This window comes from Sus scrofa, chromosome X (genome assembly GCF_054392235.1).
Source record: "Sus scrofa isolate SSC_HxYL_T2T_F1_AM1 chromosome X, Sscrofa_HxYL_maternal_Yorkshire_Landrace_v2.0, whole genome shotgun sequence".
NCBI lineage: Eukaryota > Metazoa > Chordata > Mammalia > Artiodactyla > Suidae > Sus > Sus scrofa.
This window is the reverse complement of record NC_139401.1, coordinates 64,363,797-64,383,288: the sequence shown is the minus strand read 5'-3', so window position 1 is coordinate 64,383,288 and position 19,492 is coordinate 64,363,797. Positions and strand designations below refer to the sequence as shown.

The window sequence follows — 19,492 nt, the reverse complement described above, 5'->3', positions numbered from 1 at the left end:
GGGACTATATCAAACTAAAAATCTTCTGCACTGCAAAAGAAATGACCAAGAAAATGAAATTGCAACCTGTGGAATGGGAGATAATATTTGCAAACCATATATCTGATAAGGGGTCAGTATCAAAAATATGTAAAGAAGACATCAACTTGATACCAAACCCCCAATAATCCTATTAAAAATGTGTGAAGGACCTAAATAGATATATTCCCAAAGAAGATATTGAAACTGCTGACATGTACATGTAAAGGTGCTCAGCATTACTAATCATTAGGGAAATGCAAATCACAACTGTGATGAGATATCATCTAATGACTGTTAAAATGATTACCATTAAAGGATAAGAGATATATACTGGTAAGAATGTGGACAAAAGGGAACCATTATGCACTGTTGGTGTGGATATAAATTGATATAGCCTCTATGGAAAACAATTGGGAGGTTCCTAAAAAAATAAAAATAAAAATAGAGCTACTTTATGATCCTGAAATTCCAATTTGGCTATTTAACAAAGGAAACAAAATCACTGGATTGAAGGAATTCCTGTTGTGGCTCAGAGAGTTAAGAACCCGACATAGTGTCCATGAGGATGTAGGTTTGACCCTTGGCCTCACTTAGTGAGTTAAGGATCTGGCATTGCAGTTGGCTGTGGCATAGGCCAGCAGAAGCAGCTCCAATTTGACCCCTAGCATAGGAACTTCCATATGTCATAGGTGTGGTCCTAACAAACAACAACAACAAAAAAAGCAATGTGTTTAAGATATCTTCAGCCCCATTTTCATGACAGCATAACCTATATAATTTTAAAGACATGAAAACCACCAAAGTGTCCATTGACAGATTAATGGAGAAAGAAAATGACATACATACATACACTCATACACAACACATACACTCACACGCACACACACACTGGAATACTATTTGGCCATGAAAACGGAAATCCTGTCATTTATAACAACATTGATGGCCCTTGAGGGAATCAGGCTGAGTGAAATAAGTCAGACAAAGAAAGACAAGTAATGTATTATGTATATGTGGACTCTAAAAAGAAACAAACTCATAGAAAAAGAAATCAAATTTGTGATTGCTGGGGGGGCATGGTGGTTGAGACAATTGGATATAGGGGATTAAAGGTACAAACTTAAAGTTTTAAGATAAATAACAACTGAGGATGTAATGTACAACATGATGACTATAGTTAACACTGCTGTATGGCTTATTTGAAGGTTGCTAAGAGAATAGATCTTAAAGTTTTTCATTACAAGGCGAAAAACTTAGGTAACTCTAAGAGGGTATGGAAGCTAAAAAAACTTACTGTTGTAATTATTTTGCAATATAAGTAGGTCATTAATTTGGTTTTTCTTTTGTTCTATCCTTTCAGCTGAATCCTTCAAGGAATTTGCCGAATTGCTCAACGAAGTAGAAAATGAGAGGATGATGATGGTAGGTCATTAAACTGAGGCTGGAGCCAAGATTATGGCTAATCTTGGGCATTTTTCTTGTCCTCATTAGCTGGATTGATACTGTGTTGTTTCAGTTTTAGTCTCATCATTGCCTGGGTACTATAAAGACAGGAGATGGCCCTGGTTATTCTAGCTCAATCTCCTGCCCTGAGAGTTTAGCATTAGGTAGAAGGAAATTAGTCTATATATTTCAGTGAGATAGGATTTCAGAGGACATTAAATTTGGCTATTGAACACGTTGATGAAAATTGTGGTCTTTAGTGTTCTTAAACTAATCATCAATTCATTAATGTGTTTCTCTGCTTTTAGAAATATAATAACGTGGGCTTCATTTATATTTGACATATGATTTATTCAAATCAATGTGAAAACTTTAGAAATAATAATATGGGCTTTGTTTATATTTGACATGATTGTTTTATATAAATCTATGTGGAAATTTTCTTTACATTTAAAGTCTAATTTCTTAATAGATTTTAATAATTAGAGTAGTTCTAGTTTTACAGAAAATTGAGTGGAAATTACAGGGAGATTCATATGCAGTTGACCCTTGAACTGGGTTTGAGCTATGCAGGTACACTTATATGTGGATGTCTTTCAGTGAATACTACAGCAGTGTGTGATCTGACGTTGGTTGAATCTATGGATGCATATCCTCAGACACTGAAGGACAGACTATAAAGTTATATGCAGTCTTTCAACTGCACAGGGTGGGAGGTTGGTGCACTTAATCCTTACACTATTTAAGTGTAAACTCTACTCCCTTTCTCCTGCCATACAGTTCCCCCTATTATTAACATCTCGAAAGTGTGGTACATTTGTTCCAATTAATGAACAAATTTCAACACAGTGCTAGTAACTAAAGTCCATAGTTCCATTAGGGTTTACTCTTTGTGTTGCATATTTTATGGATTTTGGTAAATGTTTAATGACATATATTCACTATCAAAGTTTCATCATACTGCCCGAAAAATCCCCTGTGATTCCTTTCTCCTTCTCTGACATCCAAACCCCGGCAAATACTGATCTTTCTTTTCCTGATAACAAGATGTAGAACATCTTTCCATATACTTATTTGCCTCTTTAGACCATCTTTGGTGAAGTGTCTGTTCAGGTCTTTTTTTTTTTTCTTTTTATGGCCACACTTATGGCACATGAAAGTTCCCAGGCTAGCAGTGAAATTAGAGCTACAGCTGCCAGCCTGCGCCACAGTCAAGGAAACACCAGATTGGAGCTGCATCTGTGACCTACACCATAGCTTGTGGCAACTCTGGATCCTTAAATCACCGAACAAGGCCAGGGATTGAACCTGTATCCCAACGGACACTATGTTGGGTTCTTAACTCTCTGAGCCACCATGAGAACTCCTGTTCAGGTCTTTTGCCCATTTGTATTGTTGAATTTTAACATTTCATTGTATATTTTGGATGGCAGTCCTTTATCAGAAATGTGCTTTGCAAAATATTTCTCAGTCTGTGGCTTATCTTGCTATTTTCTTAACAATGTCTTTCGTAGAGCTGAAGTTTTTAATTTTAATGAAGTCCACCCTTTCAGTCCTTGCATGGATCATGCTTTTGGTGTTGTATCAAAAAAATCATCACCAAACCAAAGGTCACATATTTTCCCTTGTGTTATCTTCTAGGAGTTTTATAATTCTGTTTTCTACCTTTAGATCTATGACCTCTTTTGAGCTAATTCTTGAGAAAGTATAAGGTTTGTCTCTAGATACTTGTTTTTTCTTGTGGATGTCTGGTTGTTTCCTTACCATTTCTGAAAAGACTATCCTTTCTCCATTAAATTACCTTTGCTTTGTCAAAGATGAGTGGGCTATATTTGCGCGGATCTATATCTGGGCTCTCTATTCTGTTCCATTCATCTATTTGTCTGTCTGTTCAGCAATATCACACTTTTTTTTTTACAGAATTAAAAACTTCTTAAAGTATCATAGATTTAAATATTATGTTAGTTTCAGAGGTAACAACACAGTGATTCAGTTTTTTATATACATATATATACACACACACACATATATTACAAATTATTTTCCATTATCATTTATTACAAGATGTTGAGTATAGTTCCCTGTGCTATACAGTAAATCTTTGTTGCTTATCTATTTTATGTATAGCCGTTTGTGTCTGTCAAATCCTATATTCCTAATTTATTCCTCCTCTTTCCCATTGCCTTTTGGTAACTGTTTGTTTTCTACGTCTATAAGTCTGCTTTTGTTATGTATATATGTTCATTTGTATTATTTTTTAAGTTTACACATATAATATATGTTTTTCTTTCTCTGTCTGACTTACTTTGCTTAGTATAATAATCTCCAGGCCCATCTGTGTTGCTGCAGATAGCAACATTTCATTCTTTTTGTGGCTAATAATCCATTCTGTGTGTGTGTGTATGTGTGTGTGTGTGTGTGTATGTGTGTGTATATATCTTAAGCCAATTGTCTGTTGATGGGCACTTGGGTTGTTTTCATGTCTTGGCTATTGTAAATAGTGCTGCTGTGTACATTGGGGTGCATATGTCTTTTCAAGTTATAGTTTTGTCTGAATATATACCTGGGAATGGGATTTCTGGGTCATATGGTTGTTCTATATTTAATTTTTTTCAGAAACCTCTATACTCTTTTTCATCATGGCTGTTCCAGTTTGCATTCCCACTAACAATGTGTGAGGACATCTTTTTCTCCACACCTTCACCAACACTGATTATTTCTTTTTGTTGATGGTCATTCTGACCAGTGTGAGGTGTGATACCTCATTTTGGCTTTGATTTTCACTTCTCCAATAATTTATTAATGTTAATAATCTTTTCATGTGACTGTTGCCCATCTATATGTCTTTGGAGAAATGTCTATTTAGGTCTTCTGCCAATATTTTTATTTTATTTTATTTTATTTTTTGATATTGAGTTGTATGAGCTCTTTGTATATTTTGGATATTAACCCCTTGTCAGATGCATAGTTTGTAAATATTTTCTCCCATTTCATAGGTTTTCTTTTCATTTTGCTGATTCTTTCCTTTGCTGTCTAAAAGTTTTTAAGTTTAATTAGGTCCCACTTGTTTATTTTTGCTTTTATTTCTTTTGCTGTGGAATAGTCACTCTTCCTTTTCAACAGTGTGGTACTGGCTTCTCAGAATACTGCTACCATTTCATCTAGGCTTCTAGAGAATTAAGATTGAGTGCAGGGCTCTCAAACAGGGGAATTAGGGATTTAGGCTCTAATAATGGATGTGCCATTAACTTGTTGACTTCATACTAACCACTTTATTTCTCTGAGTCTATTTCTTTTTATGTAAGGTGAGGAAATTAATTCCCACTTCCCAAGGCTGTTGTAAGTACTTCAAATAAGAAAATCAATATGGAAATGTTTTATAAATAGCAAAAAGCACTCATTTTATAAATGTTTCTAGTTATCTTTTGTTGCCCCCAAGATTCTGTTGGTGGAAATTTGACTTGGGGATTTTCTTTGTTCAAAAGATTTTCTTCTAAAAGTGCTTAGGAGAGGCCAATGTGGGTAGTTTCCCCAGATCCTGTTAGACATCCCACTAGCCAATCCACATTCTTCTAAATGTTTTGTTCTCTTGAAAGAGTTTGTATCTGGCTACTAATGTTGATCTCAGAGGCATTCATCCCTATTTAATTAACATCAGTAGAAATCTCTCTCAGCCCTACTTGTTTCTTGATCTCTTTTATTTACGCAATTACAAAGCTCTAGAATATTGAAGTATGATTCACTTTTTGAGATATTTTTCTCACCATTCTTGCTGGCCATTTTCCACAGGACTGACTCATTTTCTTCTCGAATTATGTTGTGTCCAAAGTTCTTCAATCATGTATTGATTGTTGGCTCCCCATTTACTATTTAGTTCCAGCAAGGCTGTGAAGGTAGTTTCAATGAAAGCATTTTACGACATGCCAGGAATTCATTGCTTGACTGCACCTCTCCCATTTCCTGGAATTGTGATAAAAGGACTTTTGTACCTCAATATGGATAATCTGGGAGATGTTAAACAGCTTTTTATAGTTTCTAATAAGAAGAGCCCAAAAGAAGCTTTAGTAGAACAAGAAGGAAGTTCACAGCCCTAGCATATGATGACTGCAAATGTTTAGTCATTCTCATAAATGAATTTTAAATTGTGTAAGGAACTATGGAGGGAATAAATTAAGGGGAGCACCCCAGCTTTTATTTCTTAAACAGTACCATGGGGGAGATTGTAGTACCTCATAAGGTGGCCTTTAAAAGTCTGGATCACAGACTTTCTGAATTATTAAGATGCCTAGATGCCCTCTGACTCTGAAAGTCCTGTTTTGGCAATGGTAAGGTCTGTCTTTGAGGACTTCTAAGAATGACCTAAAGCAGTGTACCCTCAGTGCCTTCTTTTGGCAGTTGGTTAACCATCAAAAATTCCTGAACAATCCTGCACTACTGGATTGAATGCCATCTCTATTCTGCTAAATGACATTTCTAGTTTGGCTTTATTCATTTGGAACCAGATTAGATACACTCGCTAATATATTTAGAATGTCACGTAATGCTGGGGAGTTCTTTTTATTGAAGTGTTGTTGATTTACAATGTTACAATATTGCAGTAATTTCTGCTGTATAGCAGAATCACTCAGCTTTATATATATATGTGTATAATATATATATTTATGTTATATTTATATGGTTAAATATTATTAAATAATATTTATATTATTAAATATGTTATATATATTTATATTATATATTATATATAATGTATGTTATGTATACTTTTCCATTATGGATTATCACAGGATATTGAATAAATTTCCCTGTACTATACAATAGGACCTTGTTGTATATCCATTCTATATATAATAGTTTGCAGCTGCTAATCCCAAAATCCCAGTCCATCCCTCCCTCACCACTGCTTCCCCTTAGCAACCACAAGTCTGTTCTCTATGTCTTTGAGTCTTTTTCTGTTTCATAGATAAGTTCATTTCGGTCATATTTTGGATTCCACAGATAAGTGATATCCTATGATATTTATTTTTGTCTGGCTTACTTCAGTTAGTGTGATAATCTCTAGGTACATCCATGTTGCTGAAAATGGCATTACTTCCTTTTTTTAAAAATAGGCTGCACCTGTGGCTCAAGGAAGTTCCCAGGCTAGAGTTTGTTACCACTGAACCACAGTGGGAACTCCCATTATTTCATTTTATGGTTGAGTAGTATTCCATTGTATATATGTGCCACTTCTTCTTAATCAATTCATCTGTTGATGGACATTTTGATTGCTTCCATGTCTTGGCTATTGTAAATAGTGCTGAAGTGAACATTGGGGTGCATGTATCTTTTCAACTTATGATTTTGTCCGGATATATGCCATGGAGTGGGATTGCTGGATCATATGGTAGTTCTATTTTTAGTTTTTTGAGGATGCTTCATACTGTTCTCCATAAGTGGCTGTGCCAATTTACATTCCGATCACCAGTGTAGGAGGCTTCCTTTTACTCCACACCCTCTTCAGCATTTGTTATTTGTAGAATTTTTAAATGGTGGTCTTTTTGACTAGTGTAAGGTGGTATCTCATTTTAGTTTTGATTTGTTATGCTGAGGGTTTTACTCTGAGATAATAGGTAGGAGATTTTCTCGTAGAGAGCTAACAAAATGGATGCCATGATCAGAGAGGGAATTAAGGCCAAGTTTACTTAAAAGGGTTTTCTTTGTTTTGTTTTGTTTTTAGGGCATATGGATATTCCCAGCCTAGGGATCCAATCAGAGCTACAGCTGCTGGCCTACATCACAGGCACAGCAACACCAGATCTGAGCTGCATCTGCGACCTATACCACAGTTCACAGCAATGCCTGATCGTTAACCCACTGAGCGAGGTCAGGGATCGAACCCGCAACCTCATGGTTCCTAGTCGGATTCATTTCCATTGTTCCATGACCGGATCTCCAAAAACGTTTTTTTTTTTTTTTTTTCATGGTTGTTAAGACTTCTAATGAGTTTAAGGATAAACCAAATATTAAAAAAAAAAAAAAACAGGCAAGGGAGTTCCTATTGTGGTGCAGTGGTAATGAATCCAACTAGTATGCATGAGGATGTGGGTTCGATTCCTGGGTTCACTCAGTGGGTTAGGGATCTGGTGTTGCCATGAGCTTTGGTGTAGGTCACAGATGTTGTTTCTCGGTTCCTGCGTTGCTGTAGCCTGGGAGCTTCCATACCTTGCGTGTAGCCCTGAAAAGCAAAAAAATAAAATAAAAAGCCAAGCCTCAGTGTGACATTCTTCTACATTTCTAGCTCTATGTTCTGGCAGAAAGTATCTGTTTCTTTTGGGAAAGTATTTCCAATGTTATTAGGGGAAAACTGTGGACTCCAATGTAAGTGAATCATGTACTACCACTTTTCTAGACTGAGACAGGGCCAAACATATGAAAATAGTAGCTTTATTCTCTAACTCTGTGAGAAGTTACTAGCACACTTGCTTATGCAAGAAAATCTGCCTTGGAATGTGAAAAACTGGCAACTGTACCTCTGTGAAACCAGAATTAGTTTTTCTAATTGTCTATTGCTTACAACAACCTATTACAAAACTTAGTGGCTTAAATGAAAACAATTTAATTTTATCTTATGATTTTGTGGGTCAGGAATTCAAGCATTCATGTGGGATATCATGTAGTATCACTTCTACTGTACTGTATTGGTTCAAAGCAGTAACAAACCCACTCATATTCAAGGTCGAGACATCCCTTCTCAATGGGAGGAGTATTATAGAATTTGTAGTCATATTTTAAAACTTCCCCAATAGTAAAAGTTAAAAATCACTCCCTTCATTCGATCTGTGACAACAATGACTTAATTTATTTCCAGGGGGTACACATAGTTGATAGAATATGATTCACAATCCATGGAAATAGAGAGTGTGTTGGATAAGAGAGGCTGCTGGTAATTGTAGTAAGAGAATTATTGTTTTCAGTCATTCATAGTGTCTGGTGGCTTTATTTTTGATATCAGGGCTACTCATGGATCTTTGATTATATGAGAGTTTGCCAATTTAGTTGAAGCTTGAATCACACCTGGACACAGAATAGGAGGTCCAAAGTACCTGTAGGACCTGGATAACATATGTATTAGTGCCTCAACTTGCCATGCTTTTTGGTGGTAGTTTAAAATTTGCTTCTCAGTCTGGAAAATACAGGATTGATCAAGACTAGCTTTCCATTCTGTCTTCTATTTTTGTTTTAAAGACATATCTTGTCTTACTGACACTTTGTCTCATCTGACAAGGAAGCCAATTCCTCGTTTTCCTGTCCTGTAATAGATCAAAATTAATGAAATGGGTCCTAAAATCCAGCCTTTCGAATGCATTCTCTAAGGGCCTCTGTTGAAGTGCAGCTAATTCACACTCTGAAGAAACAAATTCCACTTGTTGCCTTGGGTAGAGGCAGTCTCCTAGGACATTTATATGAAGACAAAGCTTTCTATATTTCTATCTGCCCATTGATCAAGGGATCCAATTTGGATATGATATTTATATATCTCCAAAACCATATTAATGCCCATATTTTTAGTACTTGGACAGGATGTTTGTATCAACCGCTGAGGAAGCATACAGTTAGGTCATTTGAAGGCCTGATCCAGTGTTCTCTGTGGTGCCGTAATACACTGTAAGTTCTGAGGGAAATATTCTGATTTTATGACACACCAAGGCAGGAATGGAAACAATTTATACTGGGTTTTTTTCTTATGGTATTACTGCTAATTCATTTGCCTTCCATGACATGATTTACACTTGGTGCAATGGCCATTTTCATATATTGTCCATTCTTGTTCTCTTCTCTTTTCCTCATATACTTTAGGCCTCCTATGTCTGTTTCTGGGAATGACTCTGGATATTTTTTTATCAAAAATTCAGATCAGACTGCCAGTAAAGTTACAGAGAAATGCCCCTAATGTACCCTCTCTCATTTCCTATAAAGCTTTTGATTTTAAAAGACCAATATCAGGAAAAAGGCAGTAACAAAACCAAACAAACTAGCAAACTAGTGAACATTTTGCAGGATGGTATATTACAAGGAAATGAACTAATAACAATAAATCTTGAATCTTAACCTTGCCATTCAAAAAGTTATTTTGTGTGTTCTTTCTTGTTTTCTAGGTACACAATGCTAGTGATTTGCTGATCAAACCCCTGGAAAATTTCCGGAAGGAACAGATAGGCTTCACAAAGGTACATTTTCTCTACATGTATAAGATATTTTTTTATAGAAACTGAGTAGTCATTTGGGTTACTACCCTTCACTCTTCAGGAGTGAGGAGGATTCATCTCTGTGAGAAGACTCATATTCACAAAAAGTGAGAAAATCTGAAATTGGCTTCTGAATATGCTTCCAGCTAGCTCTGTAACTGTAACTGGACAAAGCATTTCTCCTTTTGCAGCTTCAGTTTCTCTATATGGAAAATGAGGAGCTTGATAATAATAGTGATTATTTAAAGACTACTTAATATGTGCTGTGCCCTGGGCTAGGTGCTTTACATTCATTGTGTAATCATAACAACTTGTGAGGTTGTTATTATCCCCATTTTATAAATAAGGCAACTGACGTGTGGACAAGATAAAGAACATGACCATAGTTATAGTTACGTAGTTAGTAAATAACGATAGTGAGGATTTAGACTTGGGGATCTATTTAGCTCTAAATCCCACATTCTTTCCATTTAGCCGTAGTGTCTAGATTTATGCTGTCCAATATGGTAGTCAATAGCTATATGAATAAAATAAAATTAACAACTCAGTTTCTCAAATCATGCTAGACACATTTCAAATGCTCAATAGTCATATGTGGCAGTGGCTACTATATTGGATAGTGCAGATAGAGAACATTTCCATCATTGTATAAATTTCTTTTGGGCATCATTGTGCCAGATAATGTCAGATTCCTATGGATCTCTCTAATTCCCTGGTGTTTTAGGAAGGGGTATGAATAATTTTCAAGTTTATTCTTTTCAGTTAGGTGTATGCCTATTTTGTAAGTTCCAATATGTATGTAACATGTGGCCAAGATAGTCTGCCTGAACTGAATGTACAGTCTTGACCAAGCATCTGGACCTTTTAGGACTAAGAACACACCATCCAGTCGTTATTATCTGGAATACCATGACAAGCATTTTGGATCTAGGATATGAAAGTAGTAAGTTTTGAGAAGAAAGAGCAGAGTAGTGGACATGATTTCCACTGCCTTGCCGAGGTCCAGCCCCAGCAGCCAGGGAGTGCCGAAGGAGAGGATGGGCTACAAACGGCGCGGAAAGAATTGGAGCCAACTCCTCAGCTGCATGCTGCAGATGACCCAATTTATTAAATGAAAAGCATCAGTTTTTATACCCTATCACAATCAGGTTTCGTGTAAGATTTGACATTAACATTTGATTTAAAGCCCTTTTGTTCCCTCCACCCGAGATACAAAAAAAGAAGGTTTGTTAAGACATGTTCCTTTCAACTTCAGATTTTCCTTCAAGATTACAAACTTAAAGTTTCACACTGTATTTTTCTTAAAAGGTCAACAACAGTAGCTATTCTATTCTATATTAAGAACAAAGCTTTAATAAGTAATAAACTATGATACCTAACATTCTTTAACTAAAGGTGTATGTAGTTAACAAAACGCATGAAAGCCTTGAGCTCATGGCATTCTTAAAACCACGATTTATTTGGCGCCAGCACGCTAAGCATTTAACCTATTGTGCTGATTTACGTAAGTTCCAAACCACCAATTTCAATAGAAAGGAGTATTATACCCAAAAATTAACAAATGCCCCCATAAGGGATGAAAGTTACAAGTGACACTGCTAAAAAATATATCTATTATAGAAAATAGCAATTTATAGGCCAAACAACATTTTCCCAGCCCCAAACTTCTTTTTAAGTAAAGGTACTGAAATCATGTTTCCCCTGTATACTCTCACAAAATAGGTGCCATAAATTGTTACTCCAAAACAAAGGCTTTTTCCATTACATTGTTTAAATAACTTCATTCTGTTTTGGTTCAAGTGTTTTACGTACCCAGGGCAAATCTTTAGCAGTAAGAAAGCTGTGAATAGAGATAGAAAAGGAAGGATAAACACAGAAAAATAGATTAACATATTTTTTAGGGGATATCATTTTTATTTTCCTGGAGCCGATGTCTTTCAAGGGATTGCTCTGCAATCCTTCTTCTTTCTTCAGCTTGTCTGTAGCTCTGCTAACCAGACAAGCCTCACGCATCCGCAATCCTTCTTCTTTCTTCAGCTTGTCTGTAGCTCTGCTAACCAGACAAGCCTCATGCAGGTGCCGACTGTGGCTTTGCTTTCTTTACTGGAGCAGCCTTATGGCTCCCGACACTGCCTGATATATTCAGTCAGGTTGACATGACATTATTTGAATAACTGGCATTCAGGCAAAATGAGTCCTCTGTATAGCCCAGCAATTCTGGATCCCACTTAGTTCATCTGGAGACTCATCAACTTATATACTTAATTGGGAAAGTATAATTGAAGGAGAAAAGAACCTTTAAGATCACAAGCACGGCATGAAAATAAATAGCTGCTTGTTAAGTGACATGACGATTGTTACATAACACTGAATAAAGAGAATGAAAAAGGACAGGTGGTATAAAAATCCTCACACCTGGTTTACTCTCATTCCTGGATGAGAATAGGAAAAAATAAAAGTAAGAATATGCTGCAGTGGTTGACCTCATTTCATCTAAGGGAAGGGAAACAAATTTCTGTACTTCCTATGTCTCATAACTGGGCCCTACAAAACTCACCTGAAACCTAGTTTTCCCATCCTCTCTGTATACCTACTCCACTGGTTGCTGGTTGCTCCCACACTCTGGAGTTGCCTCCTGGTTTCTTAGTGACTACAGACCACCAGGCCAAACCAGCAAAATTTCTCTGCTGTTTGGTGGCTTCAATTATACCTTTACCGGGAGTTCCTATTGTGGCACAGTGGAAACGAATCCAACTAGTATCCATAAGGATGTGATTTTGATCTCTGGCCTCGTTAAGTGGGTTAAGGATCTGGCCTGGCTGTGAGCTCTGGTATAGGTTGCAGACATGGCTCAGATTGTGCATTGCTATGGCTGTGGCGTAGGCCAGCAGCTGCAGATCCAATTCAACCCCTAGCCTGGGAACCTCCATATGCTGAAGGTATGGTCCTAGAAACCGCCCCCCCCAAAGAAAAATATATATATATACCTTTTCTAATGAGACCTGAATTCCTTCCAAATTTGTCCTTCTTTGAGTACCTTCCCTCAGCCTTAGGGTACTATGTAGAGTTTCCTTATATCTTACAATTATTTTTTGTTTGTTTAAGTTTATACTTTGGTCATTCAATATAGTGGTTTCTGTCTCTTGACTGGACCCAGACTGACACACTACAGTAGCTGGTTCTGTAACGTTCCTGGTATGTGCTTTGTTAGGCACTTACAAATATAGTTATGTGTTCTCATTTGAACCTCAGAACAACCCTGTAGATGTTATTATACCTAGTTCAGAGATAGGAAATTAAGGTTCAATGAGGTGTGGTGTCTAATGTCTCTCAACTAGGAGGTGGCAGAGCTTGGATTTGAGTTTAGTTTTCCTGGTTATAAGTCTAGGGCTCATTTCATTGTGTGAGAGTTATGACTTCTCCCTGGGCCTCAGTTTTCTCATATGTACAAGAACAGAGGACAAATCACTTATAATGTTCCATTTGAGATTCTAAGGGTAATCGACTAAATGTACATCTATTGAGATGTATATATTGGCCAGTCAGAATTTAGTGTGTTGTAAAATATATACTACTTTTGAAGATAGTATAAAAATGTAAAAATCTCAATATTTTATATTGATTATATGTTGATATGAGATTATTTTGGTTATATTGGGTTGAATAGAAAGTATTATTGAAGTTAATTTCACCTGTTTTTCCTTTTTTAATGTCATTGCTGAGTCATGGCCTCTGTCCACTGGTGGATTGGCAGGTGAACCCTAGGTTTCCTTTGGGCATGAGGATATCAATGAAAATCATTGCAATTTGCCAAAATTGCTAATGTCCCCTATCTCCACACTAGATGGAAACAATCAGTTTTCAAATGGTATGATTATTTGATCTTTTTCTCCTCTAGCATATGTCTTGAAAGCATATCTCTCCTTATAGAAACCCTGGCCAAATTTACTCAAAAGCCTTAAGTGATAGCCAAAGAAGCATTTCCTTTTAACACCAAGATCACCCTGATGAGAAAGGCAGTTTTACACAATCTGTTGGCATTAGACATTCTCACTGCTTATCAAAGATGAACCTGTGCCATCATACTTTCAGAGTGTTGTACTTTTATGCCAGATAAATCAAGAAATATCTCCACTTTACTTAATGACATGATTTTTTTTTTTTTACAAAAAGTAAATCATGCAGATGCTTATGCCTCTGAAGTAATGACTTGTTTCAAAACTGGTTTTCCAATATAATGGGCTGGATTACTCTGGGCAGTTTTCCTCAGTTTTTTCAGGAATAATTGATTTTCTTGTCTCAATCCTTCTTCTATGAATAGGTGATTTCTATACTCTGTTAAAATTACTATGTTATATTCTATACTTATGAAAGAAGACTACAAATCTATCTTTAAGCCCCCATCTGAATGGCACAAAAATATTCCTTCTTTCCGTGAGAAGAACACTTATTCACTGCCACCATTCAGCAGGAAGCAGCCAAATGAATTTGACACCCATTTCCCTTTTTCCGTCGAAATGGAAGGGGTGAATTAGCAGTGGGGAATTTGATGCAGATACCTTATGCTCCGAAAATAGAGAAATTACATTCCTTATGCCTTTTAGAAACAAAAAGCTTAGAGCTCACCCCTGCACCTTTCCCTCAATTAATTGCACCCTGAACAAAATTGCTTGTGAGTAAAAGATTATGCTAAGCACCTGATGTTTTTCTGATACTTTCCTAGCTTTTCATAATCCCTGAAAAACATACTCTTTTGCAAGTATACCTGTTCTAGGAAAGTTCAGGACATGATAACCTAGAAGACCACCAGGACTATGCTGAAATCACTGGACGCCAGCTCTGATGAGTAGAATTCTCCAAAAGAAAGAAGAATGTATGCCTGCCCCAACCCTGATTCCTATCTAAGCCTAGTTTTTCTCCTTTAAGACCATAAAACTTCCCTCAGTCTTTAAGGCCTGCTGTGGCCTCCTTTGCCTGTCGAAGCAATAAAAGTTACTCCTTTCTCCTTCACCCAAAACTGTCTCTGCCTTTATATTTGACACTGGTTAACAGAGGCCCTGTTTTGGTAGCAATGTGACAATTATTAATTTTTAAATTTATGGATGTGGCTTGCATTTTATTTCTATTTGATAGCACTGAAATAGACAAAGTAGTTACCTTTGGTAGAGAGCTCCTGTCATTTCATGAGCTCTATGGGATAAGAATCAACAGGAGGCAGTATTTGAAGAAAGTTCATATGCACATAGATATAGAAGTAATTAAATTAATTAACATATACAGAATTCTTACAAGAGCACCTGGCAAATAATACATGTTAGAAGAGTGTTTGCCGCCATCATCATTGTTATCCTTCTACTACTCCTTCCTCATCATTATTGGCAACAAAACAATGAGAACAGAATATTTTTCATAAAATTGTCCCATTGGTGGTAGACTTACTCTGATTAAAAAGATCAGAAGTTAATGAATGAGGCAGTAAGAAAATGGTAGAGGAAGTGATTGTTTCCCAAGTGACCACTGATATATGGAGAGATTTCATGTCGCTTGGTCTTTAGATCTGTGTCTCTGGCTCTGCAGGATGTGGGAGGCGTCTTTTTGTCAAATAAATAAAAAACAAATGTAAAATAAGAGAGAGTTCTGGGAACTAAGAATGGGCACATTCTGAATAAACTCATCCGGACGTTCAAATGGGATTTGCCTCTTCAAATGACCTGATGCTATCTCTTGAAATAATCAATATCTTATGTGAAATTTATGGAAAGTTGGTAGGGCAAGCATTAAGTACAGTGACTTGTGATACTCAATATTCATCGTGGCTCTTGTAGGGCTAAATTTTTGAGCTGTCAGTTAGAGATGGCTAATGCAAGCCACCTTGTTTGCCGAGTTCATTTGCAAACCAGTCAGATCGGTTGTCAGTTCAATTTGGGTGATTGGGCTCCAGCGGAAGCCTCTTTCAATAATATGAATCTCAGAAGGTTATTTTGTAACTGAGTCATTTTGTCCCCGAATGTTAGGTTCTTGTCTAGTCTCAGAAAGAATTCAGAAACGAGACAGAAATTGAGAAAGAAAAGTGAGGATTTATTTAACTGAGAAATACACCTCTTAAGGAGAGTCGGCAGAGAGGCAAGCAAGCTGCCATGTGTTTTTTGGCACACCGGTTATATGGGGTATCTAACAGTATGGGTGGGATATTCACTGGGAAGGTAGGGCTTTTGGGTCATATTCCTTAATTTTCATCCAAGCTTCACCTTCTCAAGGGGAGGAGGGATTTTTTGTCCTTATTTGGTTTTATCACAAGTGTCATGGAGTCAGTGTATGATGGGTACTTCTTATCTGCATGGCTAATTTTGTTATAATTTTATTATAATGAGGGCATAATGAGCAGCAGGTTACATCCAGACATTGGAGACTTGCATGCTTTTCCACCTTTCTTTGTCTGCCCCCCCGGCACTTATCACCCCAAAAGATGTGGTTTCCTATCAGTCTGGAGGTTCTGGCTTTTCTTTGTCCATCCATGGACCCTGCTGTTTGCCTGGTGAGTGGTTTCCTGCCATCTGGCCCCATGCCCCCTCTTCTCTGCTCATGCCTATCTATCTGCCTGCTGTAACAATATCACGAAGAGGCGTTCCCATCGTGGCACAGCAGGAATGAATCCGACTAGGAACCATTACATTTCAGGTTCGATCCCTGTCCTCGCTCAGCGGTTAAGGATCTGGCATTGCCCTGAGATGTGGTGTAGGTCGCAGATGCGGCTTGCATCCTGAGTTGCTGTGGCTGTGGTGCAGGCCAGCAGCTGTAGCTCTGCTTCAACCCCTAGCCTGGGAACCCCATATGCCACAAGTGCGGCCCTAAAAAGCAAAAAAAAAAAAAAAAAAAAAAAAGCAATTTCATGAAGACAACAGTTCTCATCAGATTAGCCAGTCTATCATACCACAGGCACTAGTTTCTGTTATACAAATAACTTCTAAATATCTGTTAGATTGTTCACTTCCCAGGCATGGCATCATGGGCTAGATGATCTCACAGGTATCATCTATATCAGAGGTTTTTCCCCAGGGGAAATTTTGATTGGAGTTCCCAGTTCTCTAGCCATAGCAGTTTCCCTTGGATCTGTTTTATATAGTGGACTTTTGGGACAATATTTCTTTTGAAACAGCATTTTATTATTAGTTAAAAAAGTAGTAAACCACATCTTAATGCCAAAACCTGACAGATTTCACTTTTCCAATTAAATAGTATATGTCTTTTAATTTCTGTGTGGCAGTTTGCATATTTATGCAATTAGACGGACATTTGTTTTCTTCTAATTTTAACGTGTAATCTATAATTTTTCAGACAGTTCCCATTTTACAACCCTTAAGTTTTGAAAAATAGTGTTTAGTTTTTGCATTCTAAAAATTAAAATTATATGCAGCACACACATACATATATAATTAAAAATAACATAGTATTGTCAACAGAAAAAATGCACAATGTAAAAGTTGAGAATTATGTTTTATTTGGCAGACTTTCTGAGGACTCAAGCCCAGTAGGCAGCCTCTCAAATAGTTCTGAGGGACAATTCTGAAAAGGTAAAGAAAGAGACAGGATACATAGTAGCTTTGCCAACAAAAGTAGTTACAGAACATCAGAAGATTACTGTTTTTAAAGAAAACCAACTAATCTATGACAAAGGAGGCAAGAATATACAATGGAGAAAAAACAGCTTGTTCAATAAGTGCTGCTGGGAAAACTGGACAGCCACATGTAAAAGAATGAAATTAGAACACTCCCTAACACCATACACAAAAATAAACTCCAAATGGATTAAACACCTAGATATAAGACCAGACACTATATCCTTTTCTTAGAGGAAAACATAGGCCAAACACTCTCTGACATAAATGACAGCAACGTCTTCTCAGATCCACCTCTTAGAGTATTGATGATAAAAACAAAAGTAACAAATGGAACCTAATCAAACTTCAAAGTTTCTGCACAGCAAAGGAAACCCTAAACAAAATGAAAAGACAACCCACAGAATGGGAGAACATCTTTGCGAATGAATCAACTGACAAGGGATTAATCTCCAAAATTTATAAACACCTCCTACAGCTCAATACCAAACAAACAAACAAACAAACAAACAAACAGCTCCATCAACAAATGGGCAGAAGATCTAAACAGACAGTTCTCCAAAGAAGACATACAGATGGCCAAAACATACATGAATAGATGCTCAACATCACTCATTGTTAGAGAAATGCAAATCAAAACCACTTTGAGGTAGCACCTTACACCAGCCAGAATGGCCATCATCCAAAAGTCTACAAACAATAAGTGCTGGAGAGGGTGTGGAGAAAAAGGAACTCTATGACACTGTTGGTGGGATTGTAAAGTGGTGCAACCACTGTGGAAAACACAGAACTCTCATTTGATCCAGCAATCCCACTCCTGGGCCTCTATCCAGAGAAAACCATGACTCGCAAAGACACATGTACTCTGATGTTCACTGCAGCACTATTTACAATAGCCAAGACGTGGAAACAACCTAAATGTCCATTGACAGAGGAGTGGATCAAGAAGATGTGGTACATATACACAATGGAATATGACTCAGCCATTTAAAGGAATGAAATACCCTCATTTTTAGCAACACAGATGGACCTAGAAATTATCATGCTAAGTGAAGTCAGCCATACAATGAGACACCAACATCAAATGCTTTCACTGACATGTGGAATCTGAAAAAAAAGACAGACTGAACTTCTTTGCAGAACAGATACTGACTCACAGACTTTGAAAAACTTATGGTCTCCAGAGAAGACAGTTTGGGAGGTGGGGGGATACGCTTGGGTTATGGGATGGAAATCCTATAAAATTGGATTGTGATGATCATTGTACATCTACAAATGTAATAAATTCATTGAGTAATAAAAAATTAAATTAAATTAGAAAAAATAAATAAAACCTGATATCTCAAGTTAATGAATTTGCTGCTTTTCTGAGTTTGGCAAGATGCAAGAGTCTGGGCTAATTGAAGTCATTAATTTGATATGCTCCTTAACCATCTGGGGCAGTATCCTGCCATTTCTCATCCTGAGTCCCCTCAGGGTGCACCTTGGGGACTGCTGCAGTGGTTGAGGGCAGATGGCTTGATGGCAAGCAGCCTGTCTGTTTCCATCCTGAGTTCCCTCAGGACTCAGTTTTGGGTCAGCTGTAGTAGCTGATGGCTTATTGGCTGCAACAGCCTTTGTTTGCTGATACAACAGGCAGCATTTCTGCATTTCTTAGTTCATAGTATACTAGAGTCTGTAAAGAAATTCAACAGTTGCCACTCTTTCCCCACTTCTTAGAGACATTTATTTTTAATCAGTTTTATTTGTATTTTTTTTTGGTGGTTACTTTCCCAATTAAAAAATTACTTGTATTGTGATTTCTTGATTTATCAACCTTAGAAATTATTTCTTCATGCTGTAATACAAAAGATCATTGTCCATAGTTCCCTCTTTCGCTTCCTTTCAGATTTTTTTGAATAATTGTAACATCTTTTTTGTTCTTCTTTTGCTTACCACTGTTATACTTTAACCCCTATTTCTTACATATCGGTTTCTCTTTTTGTGTATGTATAAATATTTGTTCCATTTTATATCTTTTTTCTTCCAGTTTTATTGAGATATCATTGACATATGGCACTATATAAGTTTAAGATGTACATCATGATTTGACATCATGACATGTTTATCACAATAAGTTTAGTGAACATCAATCATTTCGAATAGATACAAAATTAAAGAAATAGAAAAAATAATTTTCCTTGT

The 19,492-nt window shown here is 36.8% G+C and overlaps 1 protein-coding gene across 13 annotated transcripts in view; it reads left to right on the top strand.

Annotated features, from left to right (window-relative positions):
* Positions 1-19,492, top strand: part of OPHN1 (oligophrenin 1) — a 631,870-nt gene that overhangs the window by 239,357 nt on the left and 373,021 nt on the right. For 12 of the 13 annotated variants that reach the window (XR_002340743.1, XR_014835159.1, XR_014835161.1 and 9 more), the window contains exons 4-5: positions 1,382-1,443; positions 9,603-9,674. Coding sequence is in view for 8 of the 13 variants with exons in the window: in XM_085007358.1 (XP_084863484.1) it covers positions 1,382-1,443; positions 9,603-9,674 (134 nt within the window). In the remaining 5 variants the exon portion in view is untranslated. Of the gene's footprint in view, positions 1-1,343; positions 1,444-9,602; positions 9,675-19,492 lie in introns of all 13 variants that reach the window. The other variant, XM_085007356.1, reaches the window with a different exon arrangement.